Source organism: Aulonocara sp. 'chitande type north' Nkhata Bay, linkage group LG5, assembly GCF_057382095.1.
Source record: "Aulonocara sp. 'chitande type north' Nkhata Bay isolate Kocher_YH1m ecotype deep benthic linkage group LG5, A_spYH_male_GT1.1, whole genome shotgun sequence".
NCBI classification, from domain to species: Eukaryota; Metazoa; Chordata; class Actinopteri; order Cichliformes; family Cichlidae; genus Aulonocara; species Aulonocara sp. 'chitande type north' Nkhata Bay.
Genome location: NC_141348.1, coordinates 48,460,883 through 48,476,477, shown reverse-complemented (window position 1 = coordinate 48,476,477; position 15,595 = coordinate 48,460,883). Strand labels below are relative to the sequence as shown.

Sequence of the window (15,595 nt, the reverse complement as noted above, 5' to 3'; positions counted from 1 at the left end):
ATATATCACGCCTCATAGGCCAGATTTTACTATTACAAACCAATAATTATGATGTATGTATATATATTTATAGGATCACCCCATACCAACACATCCGTGTTTTTTTTTTTGTTTTTTTTTTTTTTTTCTCTTTCTTAGGTTTGTTAGTTTTGTTTTTTGTTTTTTGATTTTCGGATTATGTGATGGTTTCAATTACTTCTATCGTTGTAAGTATTCTTCCCTTATGACTTGGATGTAAATTAAAATACTATTTCAGTATTTAAGGCAGATAACCTAAGTATGAAGAATGCTTACATGATGTACATACTGTGAATGCCTGCTTTTGAAACCTTAATAAAAATATGAATTAAAAAAAAAAACAACAGAAAGCTCATTTTCTTTTTGTTGCAGTGCACACCGCTCACCCCACAGAAAACATGTAACACTGAACGCTGTGTTTAATTAGGACCTCAGCAGGCGAGAAAAGATCCACAGGTGCTTTGCGTCCTGAATCATCCACAGCTGTGGAGCTGTGTGGCCTGCTGCCGTTTCTCACTTTGCTGCTGTTTGTCTGACAAAAGTGTTCAAACGAGCAGCGACTCGTGGCCCAAAGAGTCGTCCCTGCAAGTTTTTGTAATGTGGACGGTTATAAGAGGCTGACGCAGCAGCTGAGCCGCCTCATTACTTAAGCAGCTTAAGTCTGAACCGTTTTAGAATTACAGACAGTTTTAAACACAGTTCTCATATTTCAGAGGCTGGCCTTTCACTTCTAGGTTTGATTATTAAAGATGAGAAACATGCACAACAGTGATCAAAGATTTAGCATAGTTAGCATGTTGAAAACACGCTCAGGATTCACACAGCTCCTGTGGGTAAATACTGTGTTTTTATTTATTGTATATCATCACACTCCATTATAAACAGCCTCCATCTCTGCTGGATGTCATCACAAAATATCCCACAGACTCTTCTGGAAGGACACAGAGACTTTCCCACGCCAGCTAAGAGACATAATCAACACTGCGTCTGCCCCGGAGGCTCCAGCCTCACCCACAAAACATGCAGGGGGGGGGGGGGGTTCGTCAGATGTCACCTCAACTGACTTCTTTCAATCTGTAGGACTGATTACTCCAGAATGACTCACCCTGATACCTTTTGTAGGAAGCTTATTTCTCAGAATTCTTTCCTATATTTATCATCTAGATCCTCACTATTAGCAGACAATAATATGTAATATTTAATCTTCAGTGATGCATAATATTTTTTATAATCCCGTTTGTGGTGGCTGTCCTGTGAGGAACCACGTCTCTCTGAGTAAACAGCTGTTAATGAGCTCAGAGGATCAGGCCGACACTCTCATTTACGACTATGTTAAACATTTGACTCATTTAAATATCACAGCTGACTTTAAAGGCCTGAGCAGTGATGCGGGTAACTGTCAGCATCTACAGAGGGATTACAACCGAATGTAACATGAAGGCAGTGTTTTAGTACTTTTATTGAACTTGGCTGTTCAATGAAACTGGACCTGGCAGCAGTTCCCTCTTCATCCTCACAGCTTCCATTACTGACAAGCAACAAGTTATTAAAAGTTTCATGTATCACATGTGCTGGATTCTGCGTTTAGTAAGAAGAAACTGTTCTGATTACAAAATCTGATCATCAACTGTGACTGACTGTGTCGGCCGCCTTATGCTCAAACACGGCGTTCTGTATGGAAAAGCTGCGGTTAGCTCAGCAATAAAAGACCCAGCTCTCACTGCCAGTACCCACAAGAAGTAGTAAAAATAAGACTCTCCAGCTGCACCACCTTCAAGCATCCACCAGGAGCTCCAAGCAGGTCAAGTACTCGGAGCTGATTTTCATGTGTACAATTATATGTGACACTCAGGACCTCCAGTATAACCTGTAGGAAAACCCCAGCTCACATGCACCTAACCAGGGTGATACAAGAACGCCCTCCCCCACCCTTGTTCCTGAACCCAAGCCTTGAGGCGAGCCCAGGCTCCCTCCCAATCAGAGAGGTGATATTCGTATACCAAAAACCAGTTTTAGCCACCGGGGATCAGTCCACCACCCTGCATCTGGCCATTATAAATACAGCTCTGATATCAGGATTCATCATAATAATGAGCAGATAAAGGGCAGAGCCTCAATTTGTATCCAGTGGGGATAAAAACATGAATGTGCTTCAATGTGAACCGTGATGTTTAAACACTTTTAAAGCAGTTTAGCATGTTTTAAAACCTTATCCACATCCATATCCACATTATCCACTGAGTCATCATTTACCCAACTTTAGTTTTCATTAATACAATGTTGGTATAAATAACATATCAGCCTTAAAACCAGAGGAAACAGAAGAGCAGAGAATAAAAAATACAGATGAAAGTATCTGCTGTCTGTTATCAACAACATTTAATACAAGCTGAGAACAGCAACAGAGACGCAAACACAGTGACAGAGAATCCAGAAGCAAATACAGAAACGATCACACCGACTCCATCGCAGGACTCGAACAGCTGATCTGAAACACATTACAGAAGCCTGCTGTTACAAAGATAGTTTGTAAACACACTAATTACAACCTTTAGCAATCAAATCAGTAGGGGTGCAACGATACACAAAATTCATGGTTCGGTTCGGTTCGATACTTTGGTGTCACGGTTCGATATTTTTTCGATACAAAAAAATGTTCATGCCTTTTTAATTTGTCATTTATTAAAATTATAAATATATATTTTAACTCAAAAGTACAGTTTTTAAATTTAACCCTAACCCTTGTGCGTGTTTTTTATTTTGACAGCAAATGCGCACCTGTGGACCACTTATGTGCAGCCCTGGTTATTTAGCTCATCATATTGCAGCCACAGAAATTCTTTTGTCCATGAAACCATAAAGCTGCACTTTCTTTTTGCCTTATAGTCTGATTTGTCATAACTTCTCCGTTTTGTGGTAAGCTTTTCTTTGGCTGTCACTTCTTCACCCTGACCTGTCTTATTTGGCTCAGCAGAACTAAAATATATATCCTGCTGCTTTTACACACACACTCACATAAGCTCAGCGATTCTCTGTGCGATCAACCTCTCACATGTTTAAGCTTGCTGCGGGAGATTTCACTTGTCATGTTTGCATAGTAAGCTAACGATTAATAAGACAATGTCAGAGGAATTGGTGCACAAATTATCATCACTCACAGATCAGTGCTGTCATTGCAAAGTGAAAGCAAAAAAACAAGCGCAAATTCAAACACGATTTCAATATGTCACATATTGACAGTGGCTCACCGATGCCAATGACATAATTACCCAGCTACATTTCTGAAAGAATGCAAAAGCATTGACATATATTTTTCCTTCCTACAATAGCCCGACGGGCAGGGCAGAGATAGATTTTGGTAGCCCGACTGAAAAGATCGCTAGCCCCGGGACGTCGGGCTAGCGATATTGCGAGCCCTGTATCTGATTGAGGAATCACTCATCTTTGGAAAAGAGAGTTTATTACAGAGAAATGGCTCTTTCCAAAATAAAAGCTATACTATCCGCTTCTTCTGGGCTATATTCTCAGCAGCATAAGGAGAATCATGTGCTAACAGCTGTCTAAATGACTCGGCTAAAGTTAGTAGCATGCTTGTTGTTTTTGTCTTTGCACTAGGATGATGTCGGCGTAAATGTGCAGTCATATTCGTTGTGTTCCCACTAGTGCTTTCAGGTTAATCTCGTTGAAATGACCTTAACGCCACAACACGGCAAATCTCCGTTAACGAGCTACCGCCGATCGCCCCGTGCATGGGGCTAGACGGCCAACACGTTAACGAGATAACTGTGCTAACACACTAGTTCCCACCCATGTAATTGAGCATTGCATGGCACATCCAACATACTGTTTTACTTTAGTCCATGACTCGCTTACCTTCAGGGTCATACGTCACATGAAAACCAAAATAATTCCAAACGCCAGATCTGAATGAGGTTCAATTTGCCTGTTGCAAGGAGAGCTTAACTTCTGTCTCGCTAGCTTGCCCTGCGCTCTTCCTTCTGACGATGCTGTCTGTGTTGAGCGCTCAGTGAATCTGCGTTCGACTACTCCGCCTAGGCTGCACTGTCGAGCCTAGGCGGAGTAGTCGAACGCAGATTCACTGAGCGCTCAACACAGACAGCATCGTCAGAAGGAAAGTTGATAAAATAAATTAAAAATGTTGTATTGTTCGATACATATGCGTACCGAACCGAAAGCACTGTATCGAACGGTTCAATATCGATACGAATATCGTTGCACCCCTACAAATCAGAGTCTGTGGCCTCACCTGGAACGTGGATCTCTTCTTCAGTCACATGGCCGATCTCCTCCTGTGTGGCCAGGCAGTGGAAGATGTTGGTGTTTGTCCTGGTCACCGTGGTGAGGAGGGTGATGTCATAGCGGCCGTCTCTGTGTGACACCTGTGGCTGCTCAGCAGGAAGGATGTTCCCATGGCTGTCCCTCCACTCCACTCTAGGCTTCGGAGACGCACCTCTGACCTCACACCTCAGCTGCACCCTGTACTCCGTGATGTTCAGGATCCCAACAAACGGCTTCAGAGCTGCACCTGTGAACACAGCATGAAGCTGCAGCACAAGGAGGGTGATGTTTCAGCATTCAGGTGAATTTTAAGGTGGTTTCTGGTTTAGTGACCTCCCAGTGGCATTAGCCTTCAGCTCACACTGAGGTGGTTTGGCACAGTGTTGAGTGATGGTAATGAGAATGTCACAGACTGAAAAGGATGAAGAGTCCACTCAGAGACCAGCTGCTGTGTTTGAGCTTGCTGTGACGAGCCGACGTGCCTGAACTCCTTCTGCTGTCATCACGATAACAAACAGCAGCACTGGAAGATAAGCTGTCACTCTCCTCCCTCTGCAGAGTAGAAGGCTGTTAAACTGAAGTGTGCTGAGCATGACCTGCAACATCTTCATTGACCTGCGATTTGTCCAATGATTTCTTCTGTGTTTAATACCAGAAGACCAATTCTTAGTGATATCTAGTAGAAAGAAATGTCTTTGTTGAGATTTCACACCAACATCGTGGTGATTTGAGAACTGAATTTGTTTGAAGCAGTAATTACGTCTCCTTCATTGCTGTTCAGCAGATATTTCAGTGTTTCTCTCCACTGTGACGGGACAGCTCGGGCCGCTGTGAGGAAACACTCAACACTTGTATCTTTAAATCTAGTTGTTGTTTACCTCATCACTGACAGTTCTGAACCATCTAAAGATGAGTGGGGAAAACGAATCAACACCAACATTAAAGGGATAATTCACCATTTTTGGATACATCTCGCTGCTGTGTTAAATCAGTAGAAGAGCTTTACTGTCTCAGCATTAGTGTTCTTACCGTTTTCATGTCCTGTTGTTACTGCAGTCACAGTCAGAGGAAAGAGACACAAAAATAAAAGTTGCAGAGTTTTTGTCTTAAAAACAGAAGAAAACATGACGCGGAGTAAAAACGTTCCTCTGTGCTGCGTCGATCACGCTACTGACGCTCTGCAGCGGATACTCTGGTCGAGTAAGTTTAGGAAACAAGCCTCAGTCACGAGTGGGAGGAGCGTGTGTGTGTGTGTGTGTGTGTGTGTTAGTTCTGTTAAGCTTTGCATAAAAAACATCAACATGTTCAACAATCCAGGTTATTAATGAGTGCATAACGACATAAATGCAGACTGATGAATGAGAACTTCAGCGCTCACACTTACAGGCATAAAGTGTTTAATATCAAACGTCAGTAAGAAGAAAACAGACATGTTTCAGCGCCGGTCCTTCCTCAGAGTTCCATGAAACATGTGAACACACGTCCTGGCTCCAGCTCTCGCTGTAAGAACCACAGATTACAGATTAAAGCCTTCGAGGTCTGAACTCGTTTCTCTCCTGTTGACTCTGAGCTGTTTCAGTCTTCCTGACCTGGAAGCTACAGCGTGAACGACACCATAAACCTGTATTAGGAGGCACGATCTGTGGCTTTCAGTGTTATGAAGGAGGTTCCCTTTTCACTGGTGCACATCACCAACATACACTGAAGACCTAACCTGGGGCAGGCTGGACGAGATCCAGAGATTATAGAGATCACAACAGCTTACTGTGAAATCCTAGAAGGAGGGTCCAAAGACTTTCCTGAAGAGCATCAATTTTAAAAAAAAGAATATTTTCAGACCTGCTTTTCTCCTGTTAGCTGAAATTCTGTCTTCAGGCTAAACTGTATCACCAACACAGCAGCTCTTTTCCAGTTTTACTGACCAAAGCACTCAAAGCTCACACTCTGCTGCTTTTAACTTGTAATATAAATAACAGGAAAACCTTCATTTATCCTGTATTTAGGAAATTTATTTATTTTGTTTATTTTTTTTTTATCTCTTCATATTTTTCTAAAGTCATAGTTTTACTTGCTGTGTAAAATCTGTCGCTCTGCTATCAGTAGACCTGTCCGTGTCTGTGATTGGTCAGAGATTGTTAGTGACACTTCTTAACACACTTCTCTTTGATAAGTATTCAAATGTGACAGCAGAAACTGAGACTCATCAGTCCAGGCAACATTGTTGCAGCTTTCTATTGTCCAGTTTTGGTGAGTGTGTGTGTGCAGTCTCAGTTTCCTGTTCTTAGCTGACAGGGTGGCACTTAGTCTGGTCTTCTGCTGCTGTGGCCCAGCTTCTTCAAGTAGATGCTCTTCTGCACACTTTGGTTGTAACAATAGGTTATTTTACTTCTTGTTGCCTTCCTAGCAGAGAAAGTTGCATAAATATTTTTTCTTCCTTATTCCGATGCTAGCTGTGAAATTCAGCAGGTTGTCTTGACCATGCACATGCTTGACTGCATTGAGCTCCATGAAATGTAATTGGCTGAAATTTGCATTAACACATAGTTGAGGAGGTGTACCTAATAAAGTGGCCAGCAAGTGCACACTTTGTATGAGGTTCAACAGATTTTTTTAAAATTCAAAACTGTTCAGTAAAAATGTAAAAACTGTAATTTTGCCTGCCTCCAGGTTTGACGCTATAATACTTTAAAAAAATAAACAGCTGTCTGTGCAGTGAGTTGAAAGTGAATGATTCATCTATAGCAGGAGTGTGGAGTAAGTACCACAGGATGGCGCACTTTAACTGTGTATGGTAAGGTCATGGATTGTAGTGATTCAGACAAAAAACTAAAAGGTAAATGGACTGATTCTTCTATGGGACTTTTCTACTCTCAAACGCAACACAAGCACTGTCTTCTATGCTGCTAAGTGCCTACTAACTACCATTTACACTCTGATGGATGCCAGCTGATGCATCGGAGAGCAACTTGGGTTCATATCTTGCTCATATATCTGGCGTGCAGACTGGGGGGAACCACCAACCTTCTGATCAGTAGATGACCTGCTCTACGTCCTGAGCCACAGCCGCCCCAGCAGTGAAAGTTCCTCCAGTGTTTACTGTTATCTCAACTGTCGGTCACGAAACGGACTCACACTATTTTGTGGTAAAACAACAAACAAACTACTAATTAAACTGAACTTATTAAAGATGGGCAGCTACTCTAAACCAAAACTAGCCTCAAAGTTACATCAGTTTCAGAAAAAAACATTTCATTTTCTCTCACAAAGAAAATAAAAGAAATTATTGGCCTGTCTGGAGGCCTTACACCACTTAAAGAGGTCTTTCTTTTCCTTGAGTATGAACTCCAAATTCAGTGAAGATGTCTTTACAGCTGATCAAACTGCTGGGAGTATTGTGCCAAAGATGGTTAATTTTAGTTCTTAACCAGCTCCACATCAGCCTGATTTTGTCATTTTTAAAATGTAAAAATAATACTGTTACTTTTTTAAATCTTTCTATTAAATTCGTGTCATCCTTTTCCTGTCTATCCTTTTGTTTCTGCGATGTTCCACATTTGATGTTGACGTTATTTTTGTTGTTACCCAGCAGTTTGTAATAAAGGTCGTTCAGTGTGACGGGAGATTAAATTTAACATCCATCACTTTTTCTGTTTCTCTCTGTGATGATGGCAGATTAACAACAGTTAAAATGTTCCTCTAAGGATTTCCTCACTTTGCTGTACAACGCGCTGTTTGTTTTCTTTTACTTTTGCTGCTTCACGCAGCATCACAGCTCAGTGCTCCATCTACAGGTGCATCCACAAGAAGCTGAAGGTGAAGAGCAAACAGATGTAATGATGGACAGTTTGAAGATAATATGGTTTCACTAATAAACATTACTTCTGCACAAAACAAATATACAACACAGAGCAATTATTTAGAAAAGTATCTTTATTGAAAAAGGTGCAAAGATCCACATTCTATTTACGAAAATATACAAGAAATGTGGTTTAGAAAAAAAACATTTTAAAAAATAAACTTGTCACAATCATATATGAGCGACTGTTTATGCACAAATTCATTTTTCAGTAAAATGACAAAAACTGTCATTATGAATTCTTTTACATGTTAATATGATGCTGTTATGATAGTTTTCAAACACTGATCAAAAAGATAAAAAATAGAATAAAATTTGAGAATGAAATCAAGGTTCAGGCTACGTCCACACGTACCCGGGTATTTTTGAAAACGCATTTTTCTATGCGTTTGCACCTTTCGTCCACACGTAAACGGCGTTTTCGGTCACTGAAAATGGAGATTTCTAAAAACGCCTGTCAGGGTGGATATTTTCAAAAACTGAGTTTTTGCGTTTACGTGTGGACGAGAAAAACGGAGAAAATGCAGCGTCAAAGGTGTGCGCCTTTTTTGACGTCACACTGTGCGCCACGTTATTGTTTTGGTGAAATGAATTTCTACAATACTGTTAATTCTACTCTCTGCAGTGTTTAAAGCACAGGTGTCAAACTCTGGCCCGTGGGCCAAATTTGTTCCAGTTTTGAATTTTGGCCCACGGTGTATTTGAGTTTGACACCCCTGGTTTAAATGCTTACATACACACACAGTTACTGTCCCTCCACACATACGACTCTGTTCTGCTTCTGTGCCCCAGCTTTGTTTACTATTTCCCACCGAGGCTTCTAGACTTCTGTTGGCCAACAACATCTACACGGTTAGGAATATAGTGCCACCTGTTGCTTTGACATGTTCTTAGCAGCGTTTTCCTTCATTTCTGCCTTTATGTGTGGACGGGATCATTTTTTTAAAATGAAAACGGAAAATCTCCGTTTTCAAAAATACCCGTGTACGTGTGGACGCAGCCTTATACACTTGAAAAACAAACTGACATATTTCCAAGCAGAAAACACTTTCATTCTGAAAAGTCATAGAAGCCGACTGGCTGAACAGCGCCTTTAAAAATATTTACTGTACAACAATTATTTACATGGCGTAATTTACATGACAGACACACACAATGTTATGAGCAGAAGCACAAGAAAAAGTGAATAGGTCAATACAAGTGCAATGTAAACAAAACCCACAAACATTCTTACATTTAAACAGTACAACTCTCTATAAAAATAGCATGTAATTACCGTATTTTTTTTTACCATAAGGAGAACTGGATTATAAGACGTATTAAGCGAAACAAAAACAGTCAGATACATCAAACTTCACTCAACTCATTAACAGGCCAATCACATCCCTTTTACTGTGATTGTGTTTGGCCTGTTCAGCACTTTGAATTCCAACAGCTACTTTTTCACTGCAACTTTTGTAATGTTCAGCCAGAGAACAACAATCAGTATCCTGTCAAAGTAAGGAATAAAAATCATAGACTTAATATAAAGCCTCACAAATATCTTCAAACTCTAGGAGGCTGTGTTACGACCCGGCTCAAAAGTCGCAACATAAAAAAGGAGATGAATACCAGAGTGTTAGTCAGAAGAGGTTTTATCTTAAAATGGCATAGCAGGTTGGCTAAAATAGCTGGTACCACCAAGGCAAACACTAGTGAGCTCTTCAGGAAGCTTGCCTCAGGTATGCTTTTATCCACACCTGACTAGGTGTGGCCAATTAGCACCAGCTGACCACACTGAGCAGATCAGAGGCTGCAGAGGGACGTAACACCTCCCTTAAAAGGGTTCCTCTAGGACCCCTAAATTTATTAAAACCCCTCTGAAGCCTTCAGGTCCTTGACCCACAAACCTGGAATAAAAGTAAAAGCTAACAGAAGCAAGTAAAGCAAGCATACTAGTGACCAACCACAAAATGGAGAGCTATGGCCACACAATGATCACATCAAGGGTGGCTCAGCATCTGGCCAACACCACTCACAAGTGATCCAACCACAGTAGCCATATTCCCCACAACACTAAAGGTCACAGCACAAAACACTCACCACACGAGGATCTCATTAGCATCCATCAACACACATTATGCCAACTTAAAAACGACCCATCCGCCTCAGCTACAGACCATCATTAACAAATTGTCTCAAACCTCTTGCCGAGTTTGGTGCCACTTGTTTACTATGTGCAACTCCCAGCCTGAAATGCTACAAAAACAATAAAACTTTACCTGTCTAGTCTTCAGTGGTGTACCGGGCTCGAGGCAACTTTAAACGCAAATTCAAGGGTACCGAACCCTCAAGCGTACCCCCATCCAGGATAACCACCAAACACAATAAACTAAAACAACAAGCAAAACAACAAACAAGTGCTTGGAGCTGAATGCTTGGAACGGATGTGAGGGAATGCACAAAGCACCACATACAAACACCGGGACATGAACACACGGTAATTATATATGCATAAATGCTGACAATGACAAAGACTTATAATAATAATAATGGATTGCATTATGCCCTCAAAGCGCTTTATAATTCCACTATTCATTCACTCTCACATTCACACACTGGTGGAGGCAAACCACAGTTGTAGCCACAGCTGCCCTGGGGCAGACTGACAAAGGCGAGGCCGCCATATCGCGCCATCGGTCCCTCTGGCCATCACCAGTAGGCGGTAGGTGAAGTGTCACAACGACCGAGATTGTCCGAGCCGGGGCTCGAAAAGGCAACCTTCCGATTACAAGACGAACACCCAACTCTTGAGCCACGATTTCTCACAGAAGCCTAAATCAAACCTTAGTCTTAAAGGTATCAACATTATTAGTGTTCCCTTTGCAGTTCTCCAAAAGCGTAGCATAACACAATGCTTCAAGGATTACAGATATTTAGACCTTTTAATTCTTCTGGGCCAGTCTCAGAACCTGGTGCTGTTGTCTTCTCTGAAGAACTGTTTGCACTCCCAAGGCAGCCTGAAAACACATTTTCATTAAGTTAACTTTTAGAAATCTTACAGAAATTATTTGCTATTCCAAAAACATTTTAATTTCATTCTAATTCAACACACACAGACAGAAACTGACAGGAATCAAAGAAAACCTGCAGCTAAACGGTATTGGGGTGGCTGTAGCTCAGGTGGTAGAGCAGGTCATCCACTGGTCGGAAGGTTGGTGGTTCGATTCCTGGCTTCCCCTAGTCTACGTGCCAAATATCCTTGGGCAAGATACTAACCCCAAATTGCTCTGTATGAATGTGTGTGAATGTTAGCTACAAAGCACTTAGAAAACTGTGCTTGTGCGAATGGGTGTGAATGGGTGAATGCACAAGTTGTGTAAAGCGCTTTGAGTGCTCAGATGAGTAGAAAAGCGCTATATAAGAACCAGTCCATTTACCATAAACCTATAAAATTAAAAAGTTATTGAAGCAGAATAAATGCAAAACGAGCAGAAAGCATCACTCTAAAATCAGATTAGAATACTTTAAAAACCACATACGAGGGCAATCCCAAAAGTAAGATCTCGAAAACAGTGGTGATGTAGAGAAACTGTACAGCTGTTGGCCACATTGTTGTAGTTGGTGCTTCCTCCACTCCCAAATAAGCATGCACGGCTTTGCTGGGAAGCAGACCAGGAGTGACATGTTTAGCCGCATGTTCTCCTTAAATTGCTGGCTGTCTGAGTGGTGTCCCAGAAACGATGTGGGCTTCACAGATAATTGGCAAACCTTCTGGAGGAAACCTGGTCTTGTTAGGAGAGACGGCATCCATCCCACTTTGGATGGAGCAGCTCTCATTTCTAGAAATATGGACAAATTTATTAAACCCCCCAAAATATGACTATCCAGAGGTTGCGGTGTGGCAGCAATTTTTCACACCAGCCTATTAATCAAGTAAAGACCAAGACAGACTTTTAATTCCTTTGAAAGCCTGATGCTTAGCCTCGTCCACCCCAGCTGTAAAACTCAGAAACCAGTCTTACTTGTTATCATCTATCGTCCACCTGGGCCTTACACAGAGTTTCTGTCTGATTTCTCAGACTTTTTATCTGATTTAGTTCTGAGCTCAGATAAAATAATTATTGTGGGTGATTTTAACATCCATGTAGATGCTAAGAATGACAGCCTCAACATGGCATTTAGTCTGTTATTAGACTCAATTGGCTTCTCTCAAAATGTAAAAGAACCCACCCACCACTTTAATCACACTCTAGATCTTGTTTTAACATATGGCATAGAAACTGAACATTTAACAGTGTTTCCTGAAAACCCTCTCCTGTCTGATCATTTCCTGATAACATTTACATTTACAATAATTGATTACACAGCAGTGGAGAGTAGACTTTATCACAGATGTCTTTCTGAAAGCACTGTAACTAAGTTTAAGAATAGTTTTCATATAAAAATAGTTTGCTGCTTTATAAGAAAGCCCTCCGCAAAGCCAGAACATCTTACTATTCATCACTGATTGAAGTAAATAAGAACAACCCCAGGTTTCTCTTCAGCTCTGTAGCCAGGCTGACAAACAGTCAGAGCTCTGTTGAGCCAACCATCCCTTTAACGTTAACTAGTAATGACTTCATGAACTTCTTCACAAATAAAATTTTTATCATTAGAGAAAAAATTACCAATAATCATCCCACAGATGTAATATTATCTACAGCTACTCTTAGTACCATTGATGTTAAGTTAGACTCTTTTTCTCCAATTGATCTTTCTGAGTTAACTTCAATAATTACTTCCTCCAAACCATCGACGTGTCTTTTAGACCCCATTCCTACAAAACTGCTCAAAGAAGTCCTGCCATTAATTAATTCTTCGACCCTAAATATGATCCATCTATCTCTAATAATCGGCTATGTACCACAGGCCTTCAAGCTGGCTGTAGTTAAACCTTTACTCAAAAAGCATCTCTAGACCCAGCAGTCTTAGCTAATTATAGGCCAATCTCCAACCTTCCTTTCATATCAAAAATCCTTGAAAGAGTAGTTGTCAAACAGCTAACAGATCATCTGCAGAGGTTTATTTGAAGAGTTTCAGTCAGGTTTCAGAGCTCATCACAGCACAGAAACAGCTTTAGTGAAGGTTACAAATGATCTTCTTATGGCCTCTGACAGTGGACTCATCTCTGTGCTTGTCCTGCTAGACCTCAGTGCAGCGTTCGATACTGTCGACCATAATATCCTATTAGAGCGATTAGAACATGCTGTAGGTATTACAGGTACTGCGCTGCAGTGGTTTGTATCATATCTATCTAATAGACTCCAATTTGTGCGTGTAAATGGAGAGTCCTCTTCACACACTGAGGTTAATTATGGAGTTCCACAGGGTTCAGTGCTAGGACCAATTCTGTTTACATTATACATGCTTCCCTTAGGCAGCATCATTAGAAGACATAGCATACATTTACACTGTTATGCAGATGACACCCAGCTCTATCTGTCCATGAAGCCAGATAACACACACCAATTAGTTAAACTGCAGGAATGTCTTAAAGACATAAAGACCTGGATGGCCACTAACTTTCTGCTTCTTAATTCAGATCAAACTGAGGTTATTGTACTCGGCCCTGAAAATCTTAGAAATATGGTATCTAACCAGATTCTTACTCTGGATGGCATTACCTTGGCCTCCAGTAATGCGGTGAGGAACCTTGGAGTCATTTTTGACCAGGACATGTCCTTCAACGCACATATTAAACAAATATGTAAGACTGCTTTCTTCCATTTGTGCAACATCTCTAAAGTTAGAAATATCCTGTCTCAGAGTGACGCTGAAAAACCATTTATTACTTCCAGGCTGGACGACTGTAATTCATTATTATCAGGATGTCCTAAAAACTCCCTGAAAATCCTTCAGTTAATCCAAAATGCTGCAGCAAGAGTCCTGACAGGGACTAGAAAGAGAGAGCAGATTTCTCCTGTTTTGGCTTCCTGTTAAATCCAGAATTGAATTCAAAATCCTGCTCCTCACATACAAGGTCTTAAATAATTAGGCCCCATCTTATCTTAATGACCTTGTAGTACCATATCACCCTATTAGAGCACTTCGCTCTCGCACTGCAGGCCTACTTGTTGTTCCTAGAGTATTTAAAAGTAGAATGGGAGGCAGAGCCTTCAGTTTTCAGGCCCCTCTTCTGTGGAACCAGCTTCCAGTTTGCTGTGGTGGTGTGGAGAGCTTACAGCCGGTTGTTTGGCATGAATTTCAGTACAAAGGAGCGGGAGACCATCAATTCCCCAAGAGTCATGAAGGTTGAGGAAAAGATCGGCGGATTACTCTGGATGCTCACTGCATTTTAGTTCTTGAGGTTTCCCAAAGCACCATCCACAGGATTTTAACAGACAAGTTGCAATATCGGAAGGTGTGTGCAACACGGGTACCACGAAGGCTGACAGAAGACCATGGCAATGAGTTGATTCTTCCCGTGAATTTCTTCGCTGCTGTGCAAATGAAAAGGACATCTTCTTGGACTCAATTGTCATTGGTGACAAAATCAGGGGTTCCACTTTGCACCTGAGACCATACAACAATCATACAAGTGGCGGCATACCTCTTCGCCCAAGCCGAGAAAATTCGAACAAACACAGTCCGCTGACAAATTCATGACAACTGTGTTTTGGGACCGAAAGGGGGTATTCTTGGTCGACTTTCTGCCTGCTGGGACCAGAATAGATGCTGACAGGTACTGTGAAATACTGAAAACAACTCAGAAGGGCAATACAGAACCGGAGAAGAGGAATGTTAAGCAAGGGCGTAAGCATTTTCCACGACAACGCTTGTCCACAAGTTGCCCATCAAACCGTCGCTGTCCTGCAAAACTTTGGTTGGAACCTCATCACCCACCCTGTAGCCCGGACTTGGCACCCAGTAACAACCACCTGCTCCCCAAATTCCCCAAGAACATTTGCCCGGAAGGCGATTCTGCTCTGACGAAGAGGTGAAAGATGAGGTTCAAAGCTTCATGAAGGACATGACAGCGAGCTGGTATGACATGGGCATTCTAAAACTGCCACAGCGTCTACAAAAATGCATTGACTGAAATGGTGATTATGTAGAAAAATAAATAATTCTTCAACCCTTCAAATTATGTAAATATTATGGAAAATAAATGGTTGTTTGTATTTCTAAAACAATAGGAGACCTTACTTTTGGGATTGCCCTCATAATAATACAATTAATAATACAATATTAATGTTACAATTTATTAATATATTTAACATATTGGTCGCTTTACACAGCACATTATTAAATAATTACTTTAACTTACCTGAGTGAATTTTGATGGTCTTTGTAGCCACAAGCACAGGCAGAACTAAAAAAAAACTTAGTATTCCAATGAACCATCCAGCCAATCCAGTGATAACTTTTCCACATGTGCCTGAAAGACATCAAAAACCTTGT

The 15,595-nt window shown here is 41.2% G+C and overlaps 1 protein-coding gene across 1 annotated transcript in view; it reads right to left on the bottom strand.

The window, feature by feature from the left end:
- Positions 1-2,260: 2,260 nt before the first annotated feature.
- LOC147331608 (butyrophilin subfamily 2 member A2-like) overlaps positions 2,261-15,595 on the bottom strand; it is a 55,734-nt gene continuing 42,399 nt past the window's right edge. Inside the window, exons 4-5 of the mRNA XM_086294030.1 lie at positions 4,286-4,564; positions 2,261-2,506 (exon numbers count right to left, since the gene is read on the bottom strand). Of these exons, the coding sequence (XP_086150156.1) occupies positions 2,388-2,506; positions 4,286-4,564 (398 nt within the window). The 3' untranslated portion in view covers positions 2,261-2,387. The remainder of the gene's footprint in view (positions 2,507-4,285; positions 4,565-15,595) is intronic.